The 23,816-nt window shown below is 43.2% G+C and overlaps 2 protein-coding genes and 1 long non-coding RNA gene across 3 annotated transcripts in view; 2 read left to right on the forward strand and 1 right to left on the reverse strand.

Annotated features, from left to right (window-relative positions):
• Positions 1 to 3,965, reverse strand: part of LOC310788791 (clathrin heavy chain linker domain-containing protein 1-like) — a gene marked incomplete at both ends in the record, with an annotated part of 10,000 nt that extends 6,035 nt beyond the window's left edge. The window contains 3 exons of the mRNA XM_083650365.1: positions 393 to 574; positions 1,599 to 1,678; positions 3,809 to 3,965. Of these exons, the coding sequence (XP_083506491.1) occupies positions 393 to 574; positions 1,599 to 1,678; positions 3,809 to 3,965 (419 nt within the window). The remainder of the gene's footprint in view (positions 1 to 392; positions 575 to 1,598; positions 1,679 to 3,808) is intronic.
• Positions 3,966 to 4,757: 792 nt separating this feature from the next.
• LOC310789501 lies at positions 4,758 to 6,986 on the forward strand. The gene is made up of 4 exons (XR_014553342.1): positions 4,758 to 4,855; positions 5,696 to 5,784; positions 5,885 to 5,960; positions 6,777 to 6,986. It is a non-coding gene; the product is annotated as an uncharacterized lncRNA (long non-coding RNA).
• A 2,049-nt stretch (positions 6,987 to 9,035) lies between these two features.
• rps27a (ribosomal protein S27a) lies at positions 9,036 to 16,051 on the forward strand. The gene is made up of 6 exons (XM_083651145.1): positions 9,036 to 9,073; positions 9,184 to 9,248; positions 9,995 to 10,049; positions 10,367 to 10,452; positions 13,315 to 13,446; positions 15,863 to 16,051. Exons 2-6 carry the CDS (start codon positions 9,201 to 9,203, stop codon positions 16,010 to 16,012), a joined length of 471 nt encoding a protein of 156 aa, XP_083507271.1. The 5' UTR covers positions 9,036 to 9,073; positions 9,184 to 9,200; the 3' UTR covers positions 16,013 to 16,051.
• The last annotated feature ends 7,765 nt before the right edge of the window (positions 16,052 to 23,816 follow it).

Genomic DNA, 23,816 nt, shown 5'->3' on the forward strand with positions numbered 1-23,816 from the left:
GACAGAGGGTGAGACAGAGTGACAGGAGGGAGAGACAGAAGGACAGAGGGTAAGACAGAGAGAGGAGGGAGAGAGGAGAGAGAGACACAGAGAGAGAGACAGACAGAGGGTGAGACAGAGAGAGAGATATAGAGGGTGAGAGAGAGAGAGAGAGAGAGAGAGAGAGAGAGAGAGAGAGAGAGAGAGAGAGAGAGAGAGAGAAGATAGTGGACAGAGAAAATCTCATGATCACAAAATATCTTATTTTCCTGTAACTGCCCTTCTATGTAAACTAATCATTTAGCTCATCAGCTCAGGAGAAATGTATGTAAAGTAGTTTCTCTCTCTCTCTCTCTCTCTCTCTCTCTCTCTCACACACACACACACACACACACACACACACACACACACACCTGTCCCTGAGGTGGGCGGCTCGGCTCTGGCAGGTCGTCATGGTGATGGTGTGTGTCTGTGAGGACCGTGCGGCCCGGGCCTCCTCCTCTTCCTCCCTTCTCCTCAGCGCTCTGATGACATCATCGTACTCCATCTTGATGGCCGATAGCAGGCTCTGATAGGCCGCCGCGCGTCCAATCACCTGCCAGAGACAAGACGAGGATGACACCAGAGTAGGCGAGATGGTTTTATGAGTCCGTTTTCATACTCAATAAAATAAGTTATGATGAAGGCTGTAACCGAGCAGAATTTTGTGCACTTTTAATTAGTCAGTAATTTGACTTTTCCTTCAGTCTTCAGTCTGTTTCACCTGCAGACAGTCGCCCCCTTCAGTCAATTTTAAATCTCATCCTCATTAACACTAACCAATGAATAGTCTAGACTCGACATCATAAAGCCTATATTGCTCTCTGTAAATAAACAGGAGATGAACTCTGACCTCCAGTCATCAGGGTTAAGCCACCAATACGAGGGATCAGCCGAGCAGCATTTTGGTAAACAAACCGCGTCACTGGGGGGCAACGGCAATGGAACCCTATGGAGCGTGAGCTTTGGGAGGCTTGAGTGTCTGACTCTAGCCGGCTGACTCTGTTTACATTTTAAAAACTGCAACAGTTCACACAACTTTAACACGACATGCATACATTGTACATCAAACTCTTGAGCTAATTCTGCTCTCACTCAGAATGTCAACATATAAGCGATGTGATGTATAGTTTTTGAGATATTAACGTTTGTTTGGCACAACTCATTAATAACTGCTGCGGGGTTCCTCATTTCTGATTTGTCCTATGGGAGAAATAAAAACAATAATGGGTCAAGTGGGTTTATCCACCACAGGTTAATCATCATGTTGGTTATGACTTATGATGAACTAGCACAGTGGTTCTCAAGGTGGGGCCCGAGGACCCCCAGGAGTCCTTGAGGAGCGTCCAGCGGGTCCCCCCAAAAAAGGGGGATAATTATTTTCACTATATAATTCCATCCATAAGTAACACAATGACAGAATGTAGGACTGTTTTGGTCATGGGTTTCATACACTTTCTGTAATAAACATCTAAAAAACAAAAATCTTACCAAATGGGGGTCCGTGTCTGATTTTTGTCAGTTTAGGGGTCATAGACGTGAAAAAAGTTTGAGAACGACTAAACTACATAATCTATTACCTTATTAAACACAGAGCTGTAGATGGAGTGTCGCTGCTCGTCGGCTCCCTCCTCTGGACATTGGAGGAACTGTTTCTCTTCTTCAATAAACTCATAAAGAGAGTGGAGAAACATTCTGTCGCTCTCACGTATCACGCTGCTGGGTGTCCATGTATTATTATTTTCTTCTTCCAGTGAGGTAAACATGGAATTTTTCGTCGCAGACATCGTACTTTCGCTAGTTTACCCTCTTTTAAATCCACCTTTCGATGCAGTGTGGCTGGCCTGAGCTTCTACCAGGAGGCCATTTGCAAACACGACGTTGCTATGGAGACCACGGTGGTTTTCAAGAGACTTTCCCCTACGTCCTCCTGAAACCTGCTCACATCTATTCTGGTCTCGTAAATTTGCATATGAACAAAATGACAAAAAGACGTTAACAATTTCATTGTTGACAAAAAAAAAGAAAGAAGATGTATTGTCAAAGCAGTCAAAACAGTGTTTGTTGCAATTCTTTCAACGTTTTTATGTGAATTGTACTCATAAACCCCTCTCGCACCCTTGTTTTCTTTATTTGTATTTTGTTATGTACACCGGTTATCTCTGTTACTGTTATGTTCCTCTCAGTGCCCAATTCAGCCTCCCTCTTTGAAGCAACTTATGCGGAAATTGCATTCCTCTTGTTTCCTGTTCTGATGATTTTCGTTAAACTGTATGTTATAAAGTGTGAAATAAAGTTTATATATAAAAACAACAACAGAGCTCACTGGACTTCCGCTTTTCGGCTCCGCGAGGTCCGTGGTTGGTCAATTCATATGTCTGTCACGCATACTTTTTTTTTGTCTTGGGGGCGGGCGGCCGTTAACCTATTTTCAGCGTAACGTGACGTCACCTACCGGCGCGATAGCGGATTGGTAGCGGATTGGCTGACGTGTATTGCGAGATTCTGCCTCTGATTGGCTTAGCGTGTGAGGAGGAGACGGTGCCATATTTTGATCCAGAGAGTCAACAGCAGCAGAGACAGGAGGACCCCTAAGCTTTCGAGAGAGGAAGGAGAACTAGCTGAACTAACTAACAAACTACTGATTAAAAGCTGCAAACTTTCGCTGAGTCGAAACGGTAGGTAGCTAATGTTTGCTAACTACGCAAGAGAAGAAAGTTAATGTCGTCGTGTAGGTTACTTTTTTTAACCGCTAATCACTAACGTTAGGCCGTGGCCACACCCTATATTTACAGTTTATGGGCCACACTGATCCGTCGGAAAACGGACAGAATTATAAAACGAATAGATGTACGCTATGTCCGTTGCGTTGACTTTGCGATCAGACAACACGGGAGGTGCAGCCCATTTTTCGAACCGCTCTCTCATCGGTGCTACGACCTGTCACGTGTCACTCATTCAATTTCAACCCGCTTTCAAAAACCAGCAGTGGCTGTGAAGTGGCACAGACTCATGTATGTAGTATGCGGTGCGCAGCGATTCAACTTAATATTTGAGACTGGGGAGAGACTAGTGATTCCCAAACTGGAGTATGCGTACCCCTAGGGGTACGTGGAGGTGCTACAGGGGGTACTTGAAGGAACACTCCGCCCATTTTCAACCAGCTTTGTATCATTAGAACATCAGTAGTATATCAGAAAACTGTAAACTGTTTTGAAGTCTGTCATTTAATTTAATTTAACCAGTGACATCACTGGTCCACACTAACTCAAATTAATAACTCATTAACTCAAATCAACTCTCAATAACTGTCAAACTAGATGAATGATGAATAGTTTGTCAGTTATTGAGACTTGAGAGTTAATTTGAGTTAATGAGTTATTAATTTGAGTTAGTGTGGACCACACTTTAACACTCAATAACTGTCAAATAAAATGACAGACTTCAAAACCGTTTACAGTTTTCTGATATACTACTGATGTTCTAATGATACAAAGCTGGTTGAAAATGGGCGGAGTGTTCCTTTGAGAGAGAAAGGGTTAAATGGAATGAACATTAACTGTGCTATTATACATGAACTAACACACAGACCATGACCAGAATAAACACATAATTTGGTTCTGTAGGAAATGCACTTTATTCTTCAAACCTCTCTAACATTCATCTGATTTGAATGTGCTTGCTGTGTCTGTGCACTACCTGTATGTAGCTATGCAGTGACAGGCTTTCCACTGCGCTCCGCAGTGCTTTAGTGATGCCCTCCATGGCAGGACAGAGCCAGGGTCACTACCAGCCAGAGCCACTGGAGTTCTGGACGGCAGGGCGTGGCCAAGACCCCCTTCCTCCACCACTAGCACCACCGCTAGCTCTCCATCCGTGGCCTCCTGCATCAGTGCGTGGAAGCAGTGGGCAACCAACGATTCCCCTGCAACCAGCAAGTTCTCCATCCCTTCAGGGCCTGTAGCCAGACAGGTCAGCAGGAGACTCTGGGCTGAGGAAGAAGAAATCCGCTCCTCCGCTCCTACCTTCCATGCACACCGAGAAGAGAGAACCAACAAGGTCAGTGAGTGCACTGCTTTAACTGTGAGGAGCATCATGATTGTGTAGAGCTGAACCAAAATTGGCTTCCCCCCTATCATTCTCATCATGACCGTTCTGATGGTGGTGTGTTTTTCAGTGGAGTATTTGATGTCGTTTTCCCCCAGCTTAAATGGGAAAGTGTTCATAATAATCTAGTGTTTACTAACCTATTGAGATATCCTCCTCTCTTTGACTTTAATATATCATATATTTCACTTGTGCTTGTTTTGTTTTTTGAGGGAGCAAGCACGCTGTCATTGCAAGATTTAATGAAGTATCTGTTTGAAGTGATCCTTTATTAATTTGTTTGGGAGAGGGTTCACTCTGAACAGATTTTGAGAACTGAATTGAAGTGAAAAAACAACATTTCTAACTTTTCTTGTTTATTGTTGTTGTTTTTTGTTTGCTTGTTTGTTTTTAAATCTGAACTGTTTATTAACTGCCCCCTGGCCTCTGGTCATTTTGTAAAAGTTGAGTATGCCTGCTTTAATGGAATCATTGGACATAAATGCTAAATTTCTGTTACGACCGCGCAGTAAAAATGACAGTCACTCATTTCTCCCCCACTCTCGATCTGTGTGTAGACGATGCCTCCAGTACCATACCTGCACCGCTGGTCCCGCTCTGCTGGTCGTCACAAATGGATGGACCACAAGCCCCCTACGAGCGTGGACCTGGACACAGTTTTGCAGCCCTTCATCCCCAATTGCGTCAAGGTGTCTGTCCCCAGTGAGAAGGCCCTGTCCAAGTGTGACAAGTATGTGCTAAAGCTTCATTTATACTTATTAGAAAGTGTCGCTCAGCACATGGTTGCAGATGAAAAAGAAAGTGTCGCTCATGGTGTTGCATTTATACTTCAGAGGACGTTCGCCTCGGTTCAACGGTCACGTGACACTCGAACGCTATAAGCAGCTGCAGACAGTCAAGAGAAGAGAGGGAACGAAATGCACAGTGAAACCACCTCGGAGGCAAGATGTAACGTACTTGGCTGCAGCCGCATATAAACGGCACACAACCACGCAACTCACATCCTCTCTCTCTGGGAAATTGGTCACGACGTTCTTTGTCATTTTCACGAAGTCATACATCAAGGACAGGCTGATAAAAATAGCAGGGACGCGTTCATTCATTTCAATCGAGCGAAAACCAGCGGGTGGACCCCAACCAAAACAAGGAAGTCAAGCGCGTGCCGTCTATATAGCCAATCAGACTTGCACGATACTATGACGTAGTTAGTGACACTAGACATGTCACCAGGTAGCAGACACTGCTCGCCGACACTCAAAAGTGTCGACTCAAGTCCTCATTTCTGTCGGCGACCGTTTTCAAAAGTGTCGGCAGACGAAGCATAAATTGGGCTTAAGGCACCAGGAGGTCGCCTCCGATGGGGACGTCCAGACTCAACTCATCAAGGTAAATAAGCTGAAACGGTGAAGATATTGGACACGAACTTGAAATGTCTATTGCTCCGCCCATAGCGGGTACATGTGGCGCAACATGTCCATTCTTTGACACTGGAAGCCTGTTGGAATGGTCTGCGGTGGACGCAATGCACCTAATGCATCCTGTTTTCTGCCCCTTTTCTCTTTCTTGACAGGGTGAAGTGTTTAAACCCAGAGGAGGAGGACGAGCAGTCCAGTTCACTCACATAGAGACCCTGAGGCAGGAGCACGCCACAGGCCCAAGGTAACTTTCCACAGCCAATTAGAATGAATTTAGCTGCTGCTCAGCTTGATAGTGTCATGATGTTTAGATGGTTCACTGTGTCACCACCTCTTCACCACAGGATGAGATCATCAGAAGGCAGATCCACCAAGAAGGGCGATCATATGGATGGAGCTCGGACAGATGTTGAGACAAGGGTGAGAAGATAACATGTAGCATCATTTACTCTGATTATTCTCTATGAATATGGATTATCCCTCATGTATGCTATTGGCCATTTTAGAGGTGCTATGATGAACATGTGCATACGTACATGTGGAAGCAGAGAGCTGGCTAGAGGTAGTCAGCCCATAACTATTGCTCCAAAACTCCAAAACAAAGTAGAATGATCATTCTACTTTGTTGGTTTCATGAAACCTGTTTAACTGCGTCATGTTAGAACAGGCATGTCCAAAGTCCGGCCCTGGGGCCAATTGTGGCCCGCGGTCAGATTTTAAGTGGCCCTCGGCTTGTCTCTCAAAATATACTATATGTGGTCCTCCCACACGGTATTGGTTAATCAAGCAAGTTCAATTTGCATTTGTTCCCTTCATCTAACGATGACAGCACTATCATACAGTTTGTACAAGCACCAAGTAGGAACAGCACATGCAGAACTAATGTTTTCAGATGGTCAACAAAATACTTACATTTTACATACAGTGCCCCCCGGCATTTTCACATGATCTAATCTGGCCCCCATTCAAAAACCTTTGGACACCCCTGTGTTAGAACAATGTCAAGTCACTACACTGGATAGTAACTTATAACTCATTATGGAATGTACATCTGATAAAATATTGAGGTAATACACCCATTCCCACAGCCAATCTGCCCATTGTAACATTATTACTCAAACAGTGTAGCGTATATTTCACCATGTTAACTGTTTATTGAACAAAGTAATTGGAAGATAAAAACACACAAAGGTTCTAAATGTCACTGTTCTTTTGTTCAATTGTTTTTCTTCCCAGTGTGCCGTCGCTATGGGGAGGAGGGCTGGATCCAATATGGGACCTGGTTATGAGCATCGTGGATACCCCTATTAAACTGTCCTGTACAGGTGTGGATACCCCTCTTAAGCTGTCCTGTACAGGTGTGGATACCCCTAAGGAGGAAGTGACTGTTGTTCCAGTCTCAGTCACTCGTTTCTCTCCTCACCTGGCTATTGTGCAATAGTGGACCCTAGCTTGTATATATTTAGCTCTAGAATGACCCCCCCCCCCCCCCAAGCGTGTGTATATAGTTATATATTGTTATATTGTTCTGACTTCACTTTTTTCCGTCTTTGTGTATAGACTGTTGCGTTTGATATATGTATTGTGTATATAGTTATATTGTTCTGAATAAAACTCCTTTGAAGCACCAGTTTGTTGTAATGGTTTATCAGCTGAGAAGTTCACAGAAGGCAAAATGTATCCCTGCACAATGATACAAAACATTTGTTAGTAGAATCCTCCATGAACACTAGATGGCGGCAGAGGACTGCAGCTGTTAGTTGTGAGGCATTTGTCGATTGACAGCATTTTGTGGTACCCCCCAATATTGAACAATGTCTATTTCTGTGGATGTGGTACTATGTAATGGCCGCGCTTTGAATGACCACCAAAAATAAACCCAATACATTTCTACAGTGTTCTTGTTCGCTTTACTACAAGCAATTAATTGATGGCATCTTTAGAGTTGCAAGGCACAATTGGATGCAGAGTTGACCAGGTAGCAGATGAGGACTGCTTAGCAATTTGCAGTTACTACATTCTCTCATGAAGAGATGAGACATTTATTTCAAACTAGTGTTTGAACAGACAGATGTAATGTTAAAATTAGAGCTCTGGGCTATCTGTGCCAATTAGTGTAGCAAATATTCTTTATCATATAAACAAAGTCTGCTTTCAAATACTTCGGTGAAATTGCTTTCCTGTGTTCATGGTTGATTAGATATTCGTTATGTTAAATGAAGTATGAGTCGATTTATCAGTTTACTGGGTTTCCATTCAAACGCAAATACAGTATCAAAATAAGTTTACTAGATGTCACAAAGATTCTATCTAACATCGCAACCAGTGTCAAACTAGCCAGAGTAAAAACTAAATTTCGGGTTACAATTTTCCAAATAAAAGCTATATGGACTCATACATATACAGTATATATATATATATATATATATATATATATATATATACACGCTAAGCATCTCGCGCGATTCCTAGGGTCGAGCTGGCCCTGCAGCCCGCTGCATAGCCTTGCCCTGGATGCTCCTTGATGACATGCTTCAGGGATGCTGGATCACCTGTCCTGGAGCTGGCAGCATACTGTCCATGGCTGAAGACAGGGGTCTGAAGCCAGACTCCCACTTCTTTCAGTGTCTGCAGTGTCTGGGACTTGATTTTGCTCTTATGACTTATCACTGTTGACATCATGTCACAACTGCTTTTATGACATCACTGATGACATCACAACCACCTATGACATAACTGATGATGTCACAATGCCTCTGACATTGTATCATTGCGCTCGATTCCTAGGCTCGCCCGTCCTGCAGCTCATCAAGCTAGCCCTGCAGGTCGCATTCGCCGCTAGGCCGCTGCCTTTTTCTCCTATCCTATGACATCACTGATGATGTCACAGTGGGATTTATGAGAATACAAAAAAGTGGGACAAGAAAGCTCAGCAGGCCAAGTAGAATACAAAATAGAAAAAAGGAGCTTCTTGGATATATTAGGATCACGATTTAATTAAATCGAGATCCTAATATCCAAGAAGCTCCTTTTTTCTATTTTGTATTCTACAGTGGGATTTATGACATCACTGATTAAACAGCCCTACCTCCCATTTATATGCTGCTGCTGCTGCTGCTGCTGCTGATGAATATATATATATATATATATATATATATACGGTAATATATATATATATTATATTATTATTATATACGATATATATATATATATATTATATATATATATATATATATATATATATATATATATATATATATATATATATATATATAACATATATATTCAGCAGCAGCAGCAGCAGCAGCAGCATATAAATGGGAGGTAGGGCTGTTTAATCAGTGATGTCATATACGGTAGATAGATAGATAGATAGATAGATAGATAGATAGATAGATAGATAGAGCATGTTTTTAGTTATTTTCTAACAGGCATCTGAGTGGCCACCTACTCCGTGCAAACGCGAGCAGAAAACCCTGTGGCTCCCTCCAGAAGCCCTCTTCTCATGATCCGCCATTAGGAGTGAACCTGTGGTAAGATCGTGCTCCCCATTTCACGCATTTTGTCGCTAAAAATGTCACATTTGGACCTTGGGTTTGTGTACAGACAGGCGGGTTAACAGGCGTGCTTGTGTTGTGTGCAGGTGGGTTGAACGCCAGGATGCAGATTTTCGTCAAAACCCTCACGGGGAAGACTATAACCCTCGAGGTGAGTCGAGCCCGAGCCCAACGTTAGCCGAGCTGTGATGGAGGGATGAGGCGTCACCTTCATGTGTTCAGCATTACAATACACATGACGTTAACGTGTCCGCGTTAATCCCGTTATCAAACACACACACACACACACACACACACACACACACACACACACACACACACACACACACGTTGTTAACGGCAGTTTGACATGTCTTCTAACTTCGGCGTGGTGGCTGTAATGCGCTATCTCTGTAGCTACTCAAACTGAAGCTAACCGGCTAAGCTAACGTTAGCTGCTAGCCTGCAGTCTGTTCCACAGCACGTAACGTTACACACGTGTGACGGAAGCAGCTAAGCTAGCCGGCAGCCCTCAAAATTGTAATACAAATGTCACGGATGACATTAAAATGACTGAAGTTTGAGATGTTACCTCCACCCCCCCCCCCCCCCCCCCGCGCTATGCTAGTGGGAAAACAACGTAACGTTATCACCCTAACGTTAATCAGTGTCAGAAACGATGCCAAAGCAACACGTCCACTGTAGCCACACATTCCAAAGTATAATTGTTTAGCTAGTTTTCTTTTAACATGTAGGCCTACATATCATTGTCAATATAAACCTAAAGGATGCTGTCATTGTTTCTAGTTGTCTATTATGTGTGAGTACATTAAGAGCAATGGAAAACCTAATCAAATTCCTTGTATGTGTACTGTACACATACTTGACCAATAAAACGTATTGTGATTCCTTTGCCAGGTTGAGCCTTCAGATACCATTGAAAATGTGAAGGCTAAGATCCAAGACAAAGAGGGTGAGTGTGTCCTCCTGACTGGACAGGTCTGTATCCAGGACCCTCAGCTGTCATTTTTTTCCCCACCTGATGAGTAATGGTACCTTTATTATAATTGATGCCAAATATGGGATGCTTTCATCTAACAGTTTGTGGTTAAAGAATAAATGCACATAATTACTAGATGTCACCAGTCAGTCAGCCATTGTTCCAGGTCTATTTACTGTATCTGCTAGTGGCGGCCAGACGCACCTCAAACATGTCAGTGTTTTTTGGGGGGACTGGTGCTGATTTCTTACCTTGGTCAAGTTGAACGAGTTGGTCATTGATGTGTGCAGGTATCCCTCCCGATCAGCAGAGGTTGATCTTCGCCGGCAAGCAGCTGGAGGATGGACGCACGCTGTCAGACTACAACATCCAGAAGGTGAGAGGAGCGAGAACCAGTCGGAGGCAGTGAAAAATTATGCTTGCCACAGAAATATGCAGAATTGTATTCAGTCCTTGAGTTAGTCACTGTCACTTCACACTGACTTTTCACATAAAAAGGAATCCTCTACAGTAAAGGGTATTATGACCCAGTCAACTAAAGTCCAACAACCAATCCATTCGGTGTGATTTTCTACTCCAATAAAATCTTGAATTAGTCTTAGATTAATCCAAGTATTTTGATAATCGATGAATCACTCCCGCCTGGACTACTGCAACGTTCTTCTGGCCGGCCTACCTGCCTCTGACATCCGGCTGCTTCAGCTCATCCAGAACGCTGCAGCCCGTCTGGTGTTCAACCAACCCAAATTCTCTCATGTCACTCCCCTCTTCCGGCACCTTCACTGGTTTCCCATCTCGGCATACATCAAATGCAAGACACTGGTACTGGCCTACAGGGCAGTCCACCAGACAGCCTCTCTGTACATACAATCTATGGTCAGGCTCCAAACCTCACACTTCTCACTCCGCTCCTCCACCCGATTGTGACGCTTCTCGTCCCTGGCACCACAATGGTGGAACGAGCTCCCTCCTTCGGGCAGGATGTCCGAATCATTGCCCATCTTTCGGCAAAGACTAAAAACACAGGTTTTCAGGCTCCACCTGGGCCCTTCTTGAACTAACATCTCTCTTAAAAAAAGCTACTTCCTTCTCCAACTACTTTCTACAAGTGCTACTCTATAGAGAGGCAAAGTGACCGCCTACTTCCTGCTTCAGCACTGTACCAGAGATTTTCATTCACCATTTATTTTCCCATAGACATTTGGTAAAATGCTTGTAAAAATTGTTTTACTTGTTCAAACCAAACGGTTCAGATATACCGGTATTTAGAAACAGGAGAGATCGCATAACATTTCACTCAGACCAAAATGTTAAAAAAAAAAAATGCGGATTTAGAAAATATTTTTCTGAATAATTTTTTTTAGTGTTGGTCAGAGTGAAATGTTCTATGGTCTCTCCCGATTCTAAATATAGCTGAACCGTTTGGTTTGACGTTTGAAGTAAAACTATCTTTATAAGCATTTTCTGAAATGTCTGTCAAAATAAATGGCTGATAAAAATCTCTGGTACAATGCTGAAGCAGGAAGTAGCCGGTCACTTTGCCTCTATAATTCAAAAGTTGTAGCTATCATAGACTGTGTTGCATTGTTGATTTCTCTACTGTTGACAAAATGTGACGTAAGTCGTTTTGGATAAAAGCGTCTGCCAAATGATGTAATGTAATTGTGATGCAAGTAATCGGCTTACGTAATTTAAGAAAGTACAAATTTAATTATCTGATTCCAGCTTCTTAACACATTCACTGCCAACAACGTATGAACACGTTTTCAGAATCCAGCTGTTCCCTGCCAACAACGTGTTTACACGTTTTTGGCATCGATTTTTTTTTTTGACGGTGGGTTGTGCATCTAAGCCTTTTACATCTCTTATATAATTATTGGAGCCACCGAACGTTTACAACCCATTCCACCGACCCACTAAGTGGCAACAGTGCTCTCCTGGCTAGAGAAAGGAAAGCATTTTTTTAACTTGTCACGCCATTCTCAGCCCAGCCATTCTCCTTTTCGCGCTGATTGCTGGCGATGCGGGATTGCAAATTTACATAATAGATTCAGCCGATCTACTATGATCGGGTGATAGATTACAGGTGGAGGAACACACTTTGAAACACGCAGCATAAATATGACCAGAATCGCAAAAGCTTCTCTCAACCAAAACTCCAAACGAGCGAGTCCATCCCGACTTCCTCAAACAGCGGCCGTGCGTGACAAGCTTGTCCGCCCACGGAGGGAGGAGTTGAAGCAACGAGAGAGAGAGAGAGAGAGAGAGAGAGAGAGAGAGAGAGAGAGAGAGAGAGAGAGAGAGAGAGAGAGAGAGAGAGAGAGAGAGAGAGAGAGAGAGAGAGAGAGAGAGAGAGAGAGAGAGAGAGAGAGAGAGAGAGAGAGAGAGAGAGAGAGAGAGAGAGAGAGAGAGAGAGAGAGAGAGAGAGAGAGAGAGAGAGAGAGAGAGAGAGAGAGAGAGAGAGAGAGAGAGATGACTGTTCCATCCAATTTCACAAAAAGCCGTTTATCTCTGAATATTCTTTCTCACGCTAAAACCATGCTGTATTCAACTGCTAATGCTTACATAACTACTAACTCTACAAACTAACTCTTTTAGACAGAGAAAGTACACATTCTATTAGTACTTTTGAGATATTGTATGTTCACAAACTCCAAGCTGAAACGAATCCTCGGCTCTTATAAAATGAGCCATAATCCTCAAAAAACGGCTTGGCAGAAGCTACCTACAGCAAAAAAAAACGTCTGGCAGTCAATGTGTTAAATGTGAATATATTCTGGTTTCTTTACCCCTTTATGACAGTAAAGTGAATATCTTTGGTTTGTGGACAAAACATTTGAGGATGACATTTGAGGCTTTGGCCAATTCAAACTAATTGAATAATCGACCGATTTAATTACCCTGTATCGAAAGTGACCATGGTGTTCCGGTTGCCAGGTCATTGATAGTACAGGAAAATCAACCTGAGAGTCTTTCCCGTGTTTGTTGGACTGTGTTCCTGTCAAACCCTGTATCTCTCAGACAGCCTCCCTCCTCTCAGACCTGTAGCAGGCTTTAGCTGTCAGCTTGTGTATTCAGAGCAGTATCTCTTTGTCTCCCTCTGCAGGACAGACCTGACTCTAGCGGGCTTTAGTTGTCAGCTTGTGTTGTACTTATGCCGTTTCCTCACTCTGACAGACTTGAGCAGCTCTCCGTGTTTACTCAACTTTTTTATATATATATATTTTTTTTTACCCAGGAGTCCACGCTGCACCTGGTGCTGAGGCTGCGCGGTGGAGCAAAAAAGAGAAAGAAGAAGTCTTACACCACCCCCAAGAAGAACAAGCACAAGAGAAAGAAGGTTAAGCTTGCCGTGCTGAAGTACTACAAGGTACCAATACTGCAGTACACCTGAAAACACACAGTACCAAGACACACACCATCTGCGACACTTTACCTGCAGTTACTCTTTGGGTTTCTAACTAGATCGATGTTCTCTTCCCTCAGCGTGTTTGTAATGATTCTATTGTCGTTACTTTCTACTGCATGCACAGAAGAGAAGGGTATCTATCTTCTCGTCTTACTATCAGGAATATGGCGAATGGCACCAAAATGTTTGCGTGTTCCTCAATGTTCATTTTTGTATCAGAAATAATCTTAAAGATCACAATATGTAAACTTCTGTAAGATTATTACATTAAATTATCTAAAAATTTATTAGACCTATGCCATACTTTTTGTCTACTTACATTATCTTCAATGTTTCCAACAATGTCCCAACCCAGAGGAATCCTTAATTCTATTCGGTGTTTCACATGATTGCATGTAGGTGACGTCATCGCCTCTTTCCCGAAAACGCTGATAGGAACCAAGGAGAAATGTTCCTACTGAAGGAGGAGCGGGGACACAAAATACCAGAGCACTGCTCGCGCTAGCCCCCTCCCCCATAGGCTAAATTAAACTTCTGTGGTCACTGGTGACCAAAACAATCTGTTAGCAAGTAGGGCCTAGCGTACAAGTCACACCTTTCGATAAGTGATGAAAATCCATTGCTTGATTGCTGAAGAATGGAAGAGGCTTTTCCCACGCTAGCAAGCTAACACGGCTAATTCTGCCATCCCACAATTCCTTGCAGCTGTGGAGTCATCAACACACAACTTTCTCATTGATTTGAGAGGTTTCAGGAAGTTGCAGATGTTTAGACTGTCCAGCAACCAAACGGCAGTATGAGTGAGAAATTAGCTCCAGTTAGTGTTTATATTGTGTTTACTGTTCAGTTTTTGTTTTGCTGTGTTTGGCTTTTCAAAAAGTGAAACATTTTCAAACATTTCAGCGCGTTACGAATCATAAAAGTCATCAGGCTGTAAGTTAGAAATATAACTTCTTTATCCCATATCAGGCGATTTCAGAGGACGCAATTAAACAATCGCTGAAGACAATACAAAACATTTCCATCAGATTTTCCTCGCAGCAGCAAAACGACATGCTGCAAGGGAAACAAACACTGGTGTTAAGAAATTATGTTAAGATCGTTTGAACATTTATCTCATGATTAGGACTGGGCGATAATTTAATATTATTTAATAGTCTTTCAGTGGAATCACATGGGGATTTTGGGATATCGTGACCCACAATTCTGCAGTCTACATTGATGATAAGCATATTTTACTTGCTTTACTTGACAAGATGAAATACAAATTTAAAGAATATCAGTTGAATATTTCTATTTTGTTTGACATCACATCTAACATTACCATTCAGTTCAACTGGATTTAACGAGATTTTGCATAATGTGAGCCTGTGAGGCATATCCTATATCGACACAGAAAAAACCCGTTGATTATCGTGATATTGATTTCAGCCATATCGCCCAGCCCTACTCATGTGTTTCTCTGTTGGGAGTCATGGGAACAAATGGTCCAGGACCACAATGGAAATAAGTTTTAACGACTTATTATTCTGATAATCCTAGATGAGTTATTTTATACTGGATGCCTGTTGGTGTATTTAATTTTTTATGTTACATTCAATGGTCACTCAGTAACATTAGCCAAAACCTGAGGAGAGAAGAGTGATCGCTGTCATTGTGCTTTGAATGTTCAGTCTAAAGAATCAGAAAATGTTCCTAGTTTTGAATCTTTCGGCAGAGACTAAAAATGCACGTCTTCTGGCTACACCTGGACCCTTCTTGAACGAACCATTCTTTTTCTCAGATTTTTTGTATTCCTTTTTAAAACAACTTTCAACAAATGCTACTTATTCCTTTTTGAAAAGTCTTAGCTGACAGACTGTTGGAGGGTTGGTTTCACCAACATTGACAAAATGTACTATGGAGTGCCAAAGTGACGCCCTCTTCCGGGTTAGGCACACACCATCAAGGGAGTTAATCCATTTCCATAGCCGATTTTGTAAAATGCTTATTAAAATATTTAGTGTATTTGGTCAAAACAAACGATTCTGCTATAGAATCAGGAGAGACCATGTAACATTTCACTCGGACCCAAACAAACTTTGAATTTTCTCTTTGTATATATTTTATATACGGTTTTCTTTCTTAAGTTTTGGTCTGAGTAAAATGTTCTATGGTCTCCTGATTCTAAATATAGCTGAATCGCTTGGTTTGAACACGTACAACTATTTTTATAAGCATTTTATGAAATGGTTATGGAAAAATTAATGACACAATGTAATGAATCTAGCTTCAGTTTTCTGTCTAGACTCCGAACTGGATTTGGATTCAGTTTCTCAGCTGCTGAAGTCTCCTGTAGATTTTTTTTTCCTGACCCACTTCCTGTCTCTCTCTGCAGGTGGACGAGAACGGGAAGATCCACCGTCTGCGGCGGGAGTGCCCGGCTGACGAGTGCGGCGCCGGCGTCTTCATGGCGAGTCACTTCGACCGCCATTACTGTGGCAAGTGCTGCCTCACCTACTGCTTCAACAAGCCTGAGGACAAGTAGACTGGAGGGTCAATAAAGTAAAAACAGTTTCTCACAACGCCTCCACTCGCCTCGTCTTTCTGTCAGTCTGGGAGAAAAATCTGTTCAGGGATTAACTGAACCAAACTGCAGCAGGTTTAAAGATCCGACTGGCTGCCTGTTTAAACAGTCAGCAAATAATTTAAATTGATAAATTGGTTAATCCAAGGTCCCCATGGGTCCTTGAAAGTTTGAATTTAACAGAAAAAATCAAGGCCTTGAAAGTTTTTGAAAATGAACATGGATCATTGAAAGTGCTTGAATTTATAAACTTGGGAAGAATATAATGTTATTTTACTTGTAACAGCATAGTTGAGAAGTGTTCACACATTCAAGCCTCTTAATGATCTGTGAGCTTCTGTAAAACCCACTAGTTCTCATACAAATTCTGTGTTGTAACAGTAATTAACCTTGATCCATGTCTCATATTATGCAGTATTGGGTTCTTAAATTTGATGTTTGAAGGTGTGGGAACCCTGATTAATAAACTGAACTAAGCAAAACTTTCCTGAGGTTCAAACGTTAACCTCACAATAATTGGAAATTAAGATAATTTTAGCTGGTAAGACTATTAATAAGCTTGTGTAGTTAAGTGTGTATCTGCACTATATGCAAGCATTTGTGTTGGGAGTGTATTGTGCTGCTCTCTAGCCACCACATCAGCTGGGGTCACACAGTGAGTTGATTGCTAAAGGACATGCTTACCTGTGTGTGCGTTTCACTTGGATAATTAGCATGGCTTTGACTGCTGCTGCTGCTCCCCCAGCAATGCTTTCTTTACCAAAGAAGAGGGGTTAACCTGACTCTGCCAGATGGGGGCGGTATTGTTCACAAATGTGAACCAACCTACATCCATCTGGCAGCGTCAGGTTAACAGTTATTGGAAATGTGTTTAAATGTCTGAGGAAAAACTTTAAAGACAACACATGTAGACATTTTCAAAACGTTGAATTTCTCAATGTACAGCAGTAAAATAAACAGTGAAAAGTAATTTTAATTAAAAAAATATATACAACTGATAACGATGTAGAATTCAGTAAAAATAATTTCCATGTATTTACAAATAATTTATGAACCAATGAAGGAAACAAGAGTTTGTACATAAGAAAGACATGAGTTTAGGATGCCTCAGCATCCTGTCTGTGCTCAGACCAGAGATTCTGCTCAACATCACAGCAGCAACAACAAGCCTCCGCCATGGCCCTTCTCTCTCTATAGTGTGTGTGTCTCACACACTCTGTCTCCTCTCTCTCTGTGTGTGTCTCTCACTCTGTCTCTCAAATTCAAATGAGCTTTATTGGCATGACAAGTTACAAGCTCGTATTGCCAAAGCAGTACAGAAAGTTAGTACAAATAATATAACAATAAACAAAACAGTATACATATTATGTACAATACAAGTATAATACAAACAGTAAATAGCACTAACATTCAGGTATAGAGTCACATGGGGAGCTGTGTCTCAAACATGTACAGAGCTTGTCTCTCTTAGACAGTATGACAATAGTTCATATATCTTGCAGCTAATATCAGAGGGTGTGTCATTTCGTTTCCTAAGCCCAAATTCGCCGTCGCCGTCTAAAAGGGAGGCAATAAAGATAAAATAATTCCCCGTCACCATAGGAAACCGTCCTCGTGTAAAGTGCCCCTCTATCTCTCCCTCTCTCTCCCTCTGTGTGTCTGTCTATCTCTCCCTCTCTATCTCTCTGTGTGTCTGTCTCTCCCTCTCTCTGTGTCTGTCTCTCCCTCTCTCTCTGTGTCTGTCTCTCCCTCTCTCTGTGTCTGTCTATCTCTCCCTCTCTCTCTCTCTCTCCCACTGTCTCCCTCTCTCTGTGTCTGTCGATCTCCCTCTCTCTCTGTGTGTCTGTCTATCTCTCCCTCTGTCTGCCTGCCTGTCTGTCTGCCTGCCTGTCTGTCTGTCTGCTTCCCTGCCTGTCTGCCTGCCTGTCTGCTTGCCTGGCTGTCTATCTGCCTGCCTGCCTGCTTGCTGTCTGGGGGCACGGTGGCTCAGTGGTAGAGCTGTCGCCTCACAGTCAGAAGGTCCTGAGTTCGATTCTCACCTGGGACACTGTGGGCGCTGTGGTTGTGTTCCCTCCCATATCTTCAGTGCCCACTGCCCAGGTGGGGTATCTTGTCGTAAGGGCCTTTCTCTCTGTGTGGAGTTTGCATGTTCTCCCCATGCTCCCCCAGGGGGTTCCTCCGTATATAACCCCCCCACTAAAAACATGCAGAAGATCAGATCGTCATCGTCATCCGACCAGTGACGACAACATCTGAAGTTGGTCCCCGGGCGCTGTACGAGAAAGCGACCACTGCTCCTGGCCTGCCCCCCGGAGGAAAGGACATGCCTGGATTGGTTAAATGCAGAGGACACTTTTCACTGGCCACCGTCAGCATGAGTGTGTTGTGGCCGCATGCATGTGTTGTGGTGTTCGTGTGACAATAAAAGACGGGGCTTGTCCCGTTACGAGTTTTTTTTTTGCCTGTTTGTCTGCCTGTCTGTCTGCTTGCCTGTCTGTCTGTCTACCTGCCTGTCTGTCTGTCTGTCTGCCTGCCTGTCTGTCTGCCTGTCTGCCTGTCTGCCTGCCTGCCTGTCTGCCTGCTTGCCTGCCTGCCTGCCTGTCCAAAAAAAACAAGATGGAGGAAACTTTGATTCCAACTGTGTATAGTTTACCACACCCATTGTTATTGTGATCACATGACCCCACAGCTTCACTTCCCCCCCCCCCTCCCTAGAGAGCTCACTCTCTAAGCGCACACGCACGCACGCACACACACACGCACGCACACACACACACACACACACACACATACACCTCCACAGAGAGTCGCGCGCTGCAGTTTAAATCTGCAGAGTGTGGAAAAAACAGAGTGGTTGGACTAGTGTCCTCTAGTAAGAGAGTGGCGTCAGCGGAGGACCAAAATGCAAGAATCATTAGCCAATGAACAGCCAGGAATGGGTCTCGCGCTACTTTTGCATGCTAAAATAAAGCCGATAATGTACAATTTGATTCATTTCAAGGGATGAAAAACCCTTTCAAAGTACAACACTGTCTATTTTGATGCAACTCGACAGTGCTGCTTTTTTTACTGAAGAGTTCCACTTTCTACTTCCTGGAAAAAAACTGGTCCATTGGAGTGAATGGAGATGTCGGAACTCTTCTATTATACGGCTCTGGGTTGGACCAAACCACTTTGGCGCATATTGCGGGGGTGGGGGTTGTTAACAGCCTATCAGAATGCGGTTTGTGTGGTGGCCACGTGGGGCACTTGTAAATCTGACCAATCAACAACCACACAAGTTAGGCTCCTTGATATGAGGAGATGAGGTGTAGAGGGTCTGCTGTGCTGTGGCAACATGTTGGAAGTCAACTGAAATCATTTGACTCCTCAAATCATCAAACTAAACAGTTTTTAACACAACAATCAGCAAATGAATCAGGATGATTTCAGCCACAGCTGCACACACACGTGAAGCACGCGCACAAACACACGAGCGCGCACGCACACACACACATACACACACACACGCACGCGCACAGACGCACGCACGTGCACACACACACACACACACACACACACACACACGCTTCGTATTAAATAATAGTGAAATAAGCAGAATGGGTCAGATTTGTTTAATGGCAGATGTTGATACTTATATGCACACTACACACTCATCTCTTCATGACCTCATATCAACAAGATATGATTTGATTTGAGGAACATTGTAATCACATGTCAAAGTTATTACAAAGTAAAAGTTATATAAAAAGTATAGAATCAAATGTTTGAAACCAACACGATCAAACAATGTGAATTTAACCTTAAATTGTTGAGAGATGTTTAGTTTGGTGACATGAATAAAATACAAACATAACAAAGGTCCAAAAGAAAGAGATTTTAACCTGCAATCATCAACAACAGACTCTCAGGGGAACAATAACTCTGTGTGTGTGTGTGTGTGTGTGTGTGTGTGTGTGTGTGTGTGTGTGTGTGCGTGTGCGCGCGTGCGTGTGCGTGTGTGTGTGTGTGTGTGTGTGATCCTGTACAGAGTGAAGCATCATGTCAGCAGCTGTTTGGTCACAGTGTTTCTCTCTCACTCCCACTGGTGAAAGTGGGCCGGAACCGTCCGGTGCGCAGTTCCGGTAAGACTTTTGGTGCCTGAACGCCGTTGGGGGAAGACATGCAGCTGCCTGTCAATCAAAATCCGATTGCTGCAGAGTGCAGTCGATCCATAATTTCCAACAAGGAAATGCATGGCTGACGTTATGTCATTAGGGTAATAAACAACAGTCTCTCTCATAAATTGCTTCTAAATTGTTCCGTGTTTTAGACCTGGCTGTCAGTGGTTTTTAATCTGTGCTGTGTAGGCTGATTTGCGCTTCCAGCACGCAGCTCCTGAATGCGCTGCTGCTGCTGCACTGGGCTGTGTCAAGTCTAGTCTCGCTTGCGGCTTGCCTCCGCTCCGCCAAACAGTTCCCCCAGGATTGCACGAGTGTAGTTCCCAAGCAAGCAAGCAGAAACGGTAATATTTCCAACCACTGAGAGGCAGCGATGTGCTGCAAGGCATGGGTTTACTTTGTGGCAATTGTGGGGCGAGTAACAGCAGCTAACCATGCAGCTAACAGGCTGGAGGAGGCGCAGTGAAATAGTGATACACACACAGTGAAGTGCCAGCGCTGTTAACGTGAAATGGATGGCGTAGGCAACTCTTGTCCAATCAAATTACTCGGCCGGAACTAACTGTTGTATAAAGGTGCGTTCGATTTATTGTTCCCGGACATTTTGCGACCAAATGCACCTACTTTATTAATGCAATTTGCACCGGCAGCGGGCAAGGATGGATAATAAACGAGCCCAACATGTTTGCCATTGTTTTCAGAACAAAAGGAGCAGAAACATGCAACGAACAATAACTCAAATGTTTAAGAGGAAGGAGAGAGATAAAGAAGCAGATAATGTGGCTAAAGTTAGAAGAAGAGAGCAAATTGAGCGCCTCTGCAAAATGAAAACCCACCCTCAGATGCAAATACAGGTGATGATGCTAATTTAGACCAGAGAATGGACATGAAGGTAGCTTACTAGCAAACTAGACAGTGGCTTACTCAGAACACAGTCTGTGTGCATACAGTACAACATTTTGTATGTATCCTACACATTGTAGGATACATTTTGAGATATTTTATTTTACTAATAATCTGTTCATTAATTTATCTGCCCACTGTTCTGACAATTCAAAGACAGAGACTGTTTGATTGTTGATTAATTTAGTTGTAAATGTTATTCTAATTTAATTAAAACAGTTGAGGGCCAGAGGGAGGAAGAGGAGACTCAACAAGAAGCAGCAGGTCCCTCCTCAGAAGAAAGAACAGGCGATGGGGGTGGGAGGAGAACAATATGAAACGATGAAGGTTGGGGTAGTAGCCTATAGTTCCTGCAAGAAATTCAAACCACTTTCACCCCTGCTCACTCCTCTATGTGACACAGAGACACTGAGTCATACCAGCCTAAACTAAACCCAGGGTACAGAGGTTCAGTGAAGGTGGAGTTGAACGTGTGGAGATGAATCAGTTTGTCAGAGGAAACTGTGTAGAAGGACAGAGAGCCAGCAGGCCAGTCAAGATACACTGCGACTCTGTTAGAGACAGAGGAGGAGCAGGGAGGTATGTCTGTGTGTCTGTTATTGTGCCAGGCAGTGTAACTGTCATCAGAGCAGATCAGACTCCAGGACTTTTCATTCTTTCCAAGCCTACAGTCATTACCCCCTCCTCTCCTGCTGATTCCTCTGTAAGTCACTCCTATCTCAACCACTCCTTTCCTCTCCACCTCCCAGTAACAGCGACCAGTCAGACCATCTCTACACAGCAGCTGTTCACAGGAGTTAAATCTCTCTGGGTGATCAGGATATGGCTGTGTCTCTCTCACCCACGTCACCTTTCTGTTGTCTTCAGACAGGAGGAGCTCTCTGTGTGCTGTGTTTAGGTCCAGTGTGAGTTCACAGGCATCTGATGAGAGAACAAGACTCAATACAGAAACTCTTTTGATTCTAATAGAGCTGTTTATTCTTTGTTGATTTATGAACACTTTGACCTTTAATTTCTTGACACTTTCATGGTGACACATTCTATCAGCCATCATCTTCATTCCTTCTTTCTTACAAGCGGTTTTAAGAAATGGTTGATTGTAGGCTTCACATTCATTTTCACATAAATAAGACTTTTGTCAAAACCTTGAAAATAGCCTACACAAAATAACATGTTGTGCTGCATAGAAACTATGACAGGTTCCATTTAAAAACTAAAGGCAGCAGAAACAAAGAGATTATGAGACATGATGATGTCAAACTATGAGCCAGGCTGGAACACAAGATTATCACTGTTATTAAGCCTGTTGCCAAGTTATTCAAACTTTCTTTTAAACAGCCACGCACGCACGCGCACGCGCACGCACGCGCGCACACACACACACACACACACACACACACGTTTAAGTCCACATTGCGTCCACAGCAGCGACCACATCAGAAGGCAGCAGCCGAAATATCCAAACTTTTTTACAACGATCGATAACATCAGCTACACTAACGTTAGCAGACGTTATTAACAATGGGTTATTCTGGAACACATTGTGCAGTGCGTGGCTGTCACAAAACACAGTGCGCGTTTCCATCCACTGCTATTTTGCGAATTATAGAGCTGACAATCACCTCGTGTTTGAGGCTGTCTGAGCTGCTGATCAGCTGCTAGACCCGATATACAGCTCTGTTAAACACATCTAACGTTATTAATTTAAAGTTTCTTGATGATCTACAAGTAGACAAAGGTAGCCTACCATAACGCCATTTCTGGATTACCAGGTGCGACTCGGCAAACTAACGTTATAATCCCAACCCGATCTCCCAATTTTATTTTTAAATAGCAACGTTTGTGGACCAACGTTGCTATGTTACAATTTCGTCTCCGAAATTGTAAAATGGTAATCCACGGAGCAGATAGTAGGTGAATACAATTTCATTCAAGTCTAGAAGTGAGTCGCCTTAAAGTTAATATCCCAGTCTTCTTCTGTTTACCACGGCGGGTATTGTGCTGCGTATTTACCATGATTTACCATGTGTAGCCCTATTGTGTGGAGGCTACACACGGCATGTCATGTTTTGCAGTGATCAAGGCAAACTGGGTTGTTTTTGAATGGAGAGACACCTAACGTTAGTCTGGCTGACTGTGACAGAGGAGAGGACAGTAACCTAAGTCTGACTGACTGTGAGAGAGGAGAGGACTGTAACCTAACGTTAGTCTGACTGTGAGAGAGGAGAGTACTGTCACTGTAACCTAACGTTAGTCTGACTGACTGTGACAGAGGAGAGGACAGTAACATATTATGTTACTGTCCTCTCCTCTCTCACAGTCAGTCAGACTAACGTTATGTTACATAACGTTAGTCTGACTGACTGTGAGAGAGGAGAGGACTGTAACCTAACGTTAGTCTGACTGTGAGAGAGGAGAGTACTGTCACTGTAACCTAACATTAGTCTGACTGACTGTGACAGAGGAGAGGACTGTAACCTACGTTACGTTAGTCTGGCTGACGCTTCGGAGCTTTTGAGATAGTTCATTGCGTTGCCGTCCACCACCATTGATTCCTCAAAATACGCTATAATCCTGCCTGTAGTTACGTTCGGCCATTTACACATATTATCTTCCCCTGTGTCCACTGTCAACGGGTGTGGGCACTCTTTCATTAGATAGGAGACTCGCAGAATGATCCCAAGTTTGCATTTTTTTGGCGG

The sequence above is a fragment of the Poromitra crassiceps genome (assembly GCF_964638095.1).
Source record: "Poromitra crassiceps genome assembly, chromosome: 14".
In the NCBI taxonomy this organism is placed as follows: Eukaryota; Metazoa; Chordata; class Actinopteri; order Beryciformes; family Melamphaidae; genus Poromitra; species Poromitra crassiceps.

Bases quoted from the DNA above. Each gene is read 5' to 3' on its own strand.
- rps27a (XM_083651145.1), top strand. From the start codon at position 9,201: ATGCAGATTTTCGTCAAAACCCTCACGGGGAAGACTATAACCCTCGAG. The intron at 9,249-9,994 runs GTGAGTCGAGCC...TTCCTTTGCCAG, and splicing joins GGAAGACTATAACCCTCGAG to GTTGAGCCTTCAGATACCAT. The intron at 10,050-10,366 runs GTGAGTGTGTCC...TGATGTGTGCAG, and splicing joins TAAGATCCAAGACAAAGAGG to GTATCCCTCCCGATCAGCAG.